The sequence below is a fragment of the Myotis daubentonii genome, chromosome 2 (assembly GCF_963259705.1).
Source record: "Myotis daubentonii chromosome 2, mMyoDau2.1, whole genome shotgun sequence".
Taxonomy (NCBI): domain Eukaryota; kingdom Metazoa; phylum Chordata; class Mammalia; order Chiroptera; family Vespertilionidae; genus Myotis; species Myotis daubentonii.
The window spans coordinates 55167167-55170307 of NC_081841.1; the positions used below are offsets into that span (position 1 = coordinate 55167167).

The following is a 3141-nucleotide window of genomic DNA, read 5'->3' on the forward strand; positions in this document are numbered from 1 at the left end:
ACAGTCATTTTCCCTCTAATTTTTGTTTAAACTAGAAACTTGCTTATGTAAAATATGAATTTAAGGAAAACTTGTATTTTTGTAGTCAATAGGCCCTACCAGAGTTTACTTTTGACCATTCTTCAGCTTTTTAAAATTAATCAGTCAACATGCTATTAACTTTTAATTTTTTCAAAAAAGGAGATATTGAATTGATTCTAATATACAACCAAATTGATTCTAATATACTTCCATAGTTCCATCTTATTTTAAAAGAAAGTCAAAATTAGCAAAATTATAGCAATGACAACAAAAATTGCAAGAAATATTTTATAGTTTATGTCACATATAATTTTATTATATTTCTATAATCTATGGATACATTTACATATATACTGAATTATCAATTTTATAATTATGCAATTATAAAATATTTTCATAAATTTATTGCTTGTCAGTTTTTTACATTGTATAACAGATTATTGAATAATAAACCACTATGATAGTCAATCTTATGACTATAAATAAGCCTCTTAAATCTTTCTTGTCTCAATTTTCCTACTCATAAAATTAGAACAAAATTTTTTCTCTACCTTTGCAATGTATATTATTTAAGGACAATGTATAGTCATAATAGCATAAGTCTAAAGAGATATAATGCAAGTTTGTTTAAATACATATTTCTTCCCTTTTCTTCACTTGTAACTATCTTTACATTGTTCTGTGAGCCTTCTGTCCTTCATATGCACAGATCTCTATATTTTTGAAAAGACAGGAAAATCTCTGCCCAAGACCTTAGAATTCTCCACTTGCATTCCAATCTGCAAAATCCAAAGAAAACAAAAGAGGGAAGGAAGGAAGAAAGGAAGGAGGGAAGAAGGAAGTTAGGAAGGAGAACAATAAAAGTCTGATTGCATTGAGTTAGGAAATATAAGAATCACTTCTGTTTTTAGTAGATGAACTGTGTCACTAAGAGTGTGTATCTCTACAGAGATAAAAATAATGGAAGAACATGAGGTTAATATGTAAAAGGATGATGCTTTTGGCAGGATCTGCAATCTTTTTCCTGATGTAAGAAAGACAGATACAATGTTTATGTATTATTTTTCTGTGGTAGATTAAATAATTGTTAAAAAATAAAATGAGAGACCATCAATTGAATCAATTTTTACTTTAAATATAATCTTAAGTGGATTACAATATCCATGAGAAATGTCTTTCACTAAAGGAGGCAGCTTTCAATGACAGTAAACTGATAACAATCAAGAAAGAAAAAGAAAACTCTTCAGATGTTTTCCTAGAATTTTCATTTCTCCAAAGCACATTTAGAGGGAAAATCTGCATTATTTGAAAATAGGTATATCTAAAAAGGCTAACCAATCAGATTGAACTTTTCACTAGGAAGACTTTTTTAAAATAGTAATTATTCCTTTAAAACATTTATTTTTCAATTATAGTTTATATTCAATATTATTTTTATTAGGTTTAGGTACACAGTATAGTGGTTAGACAATCATGTATTTACAAAGTGATTCCCTCTGACAGTTCAAGTGCTCACCTGGACAGTACATAGTTATTGCAAAATTATTGACTAGATTCCCTATGCTGTGCTTTACACCCCCATGACTATTTTATTACGCCAATTGTACTTCTTAATCCCTTTACCTTTTTCACCTAGCCCCCCAACTCCTCTCCCCTCTGGCAACAAATAGTTTGTTCTCTGTATCTATGAGTCTGTTCCTATTTTGTAGTAATTCATTCTTTATGTTCATTGATGTTTTGTAAAGTATTGGGAACAATATGATATGAAACTTTTTTTCATGCTGATTCCTAGTTATTTGTCCTAAAACAGTATTCTGGTCACTTATTTCTTTCATTTTTACCATCTCCTCAGTTCCACCAATATCTCAGCTATGAAGAATGAGCTAAATAGGAATTACTCAGAGGTGACTGAGTTTATTCTACTAGGGTTCAGAATCCCTCCAGAGCTACAGATCCTCTTATTCCTAGTATTCTTGCTGATCTACATGGTCACTGTGGTGGGAAATACCAGCATGATAATTGTCATTAAGAGTGACTCCAGACTTCAAACACCTATGTATTTCTTCCTTAGAAACTTGTCCTATTTAGATCTCTGCTACTCAACCGTCATCGCTCCCAAAACTTTAGCCAACTTCTTATCTAATGAAAAGAAAATTTCTTACAGTGGCTGTGCCGCCCAATTTTTCTTCTTTGCCCTATTTGTCACAACCGAAGGCTTTCTGCTGGCTGTCATGGCATTTGATAGATTCTCCGCCATTTGCTACCCTCTCCTTTACCCTGCGCACATGTCCCAGAAAGTCTGTGTTCACTTGGTAACTGGATCCTATATCTGTGGAAGCATCAACTCCATAGTCCAAACGGGTTTCACCTTCAGTTTGCATTTCTGTGGAGAAAACAGATTGGACCACTTTTTCTGTGATGTCCCAGCCCTGATCAAGATCTCATGTGTTGACACCTTTGTAAATGAGGTTGTACTGTTTATTCTCTCTGCTCTCATCATCATCACCACCACAGCAGTCATTCTGGTTTCCTATGCTTATATCCTCTCCACTGTCCTGAAGATCCCCTCGACCCATGGCAGGAGGAAGACCGTCTCTACGTGTGGCTCCCACATAGCAGTGGTGAGTTTATTCTATGGGACGGTGTTCTTTATGTATGCCCAACCTACAGCCATCTCCGCACCAGAGCAAAACAAGATTGTAGCTGTGCTCTACACACTTATAATACCAATGCTAAACCCTCTAATATATAGTTTGAGAAACAGAGATGTGAAAGATGCTGTGAAAAGTATATTCTGCAGGAGATGATTCTCTCACTGACATTTGTAAAATCACTTATATAGCAGGCAAATTTTGTCTCTAAGGGTTCAAGTTACATTTGTTCTTGTAAAATTATTACTAGTATATCAAAGATATTTTTATATGGCAACAAATATTTTACTATTTTACAAAATAATGTTTCTAACCATATAGGTCTATATATCATTACTTTATTTGCTTAGGATATATAAAATCATGTGTTCATAATTTATGATGTACTAATATTTTCATTACAATTTTACTTTGATTAAGAAGTAAATATTAAGAGCTGTTATTTTATAATAATTAAAATAATATTGGT

General features: G+C 32.5%; 1 protein-coding gene across 1 annotated transcript; it reads left to right on the forward strand.

The window, feature by feature from the left end:
• Positions 1-1892: 1892 nt before the first annotated feature.
• LOC132226122 (olfactory receptor 9S13-like) lies at positions 1893-2828 on the forward strand. Its single transcript, XM_059680984.1, has one exon. It carries the CDS (start codon positions 1893-1895, stop codon positions 2826-2828), a length of 936 nt encoding a protein of 311 aa, XP_059536967.1.
• The last annotated feature ends 313 nt before the right edge of the window (positions 2829-3141 follow it).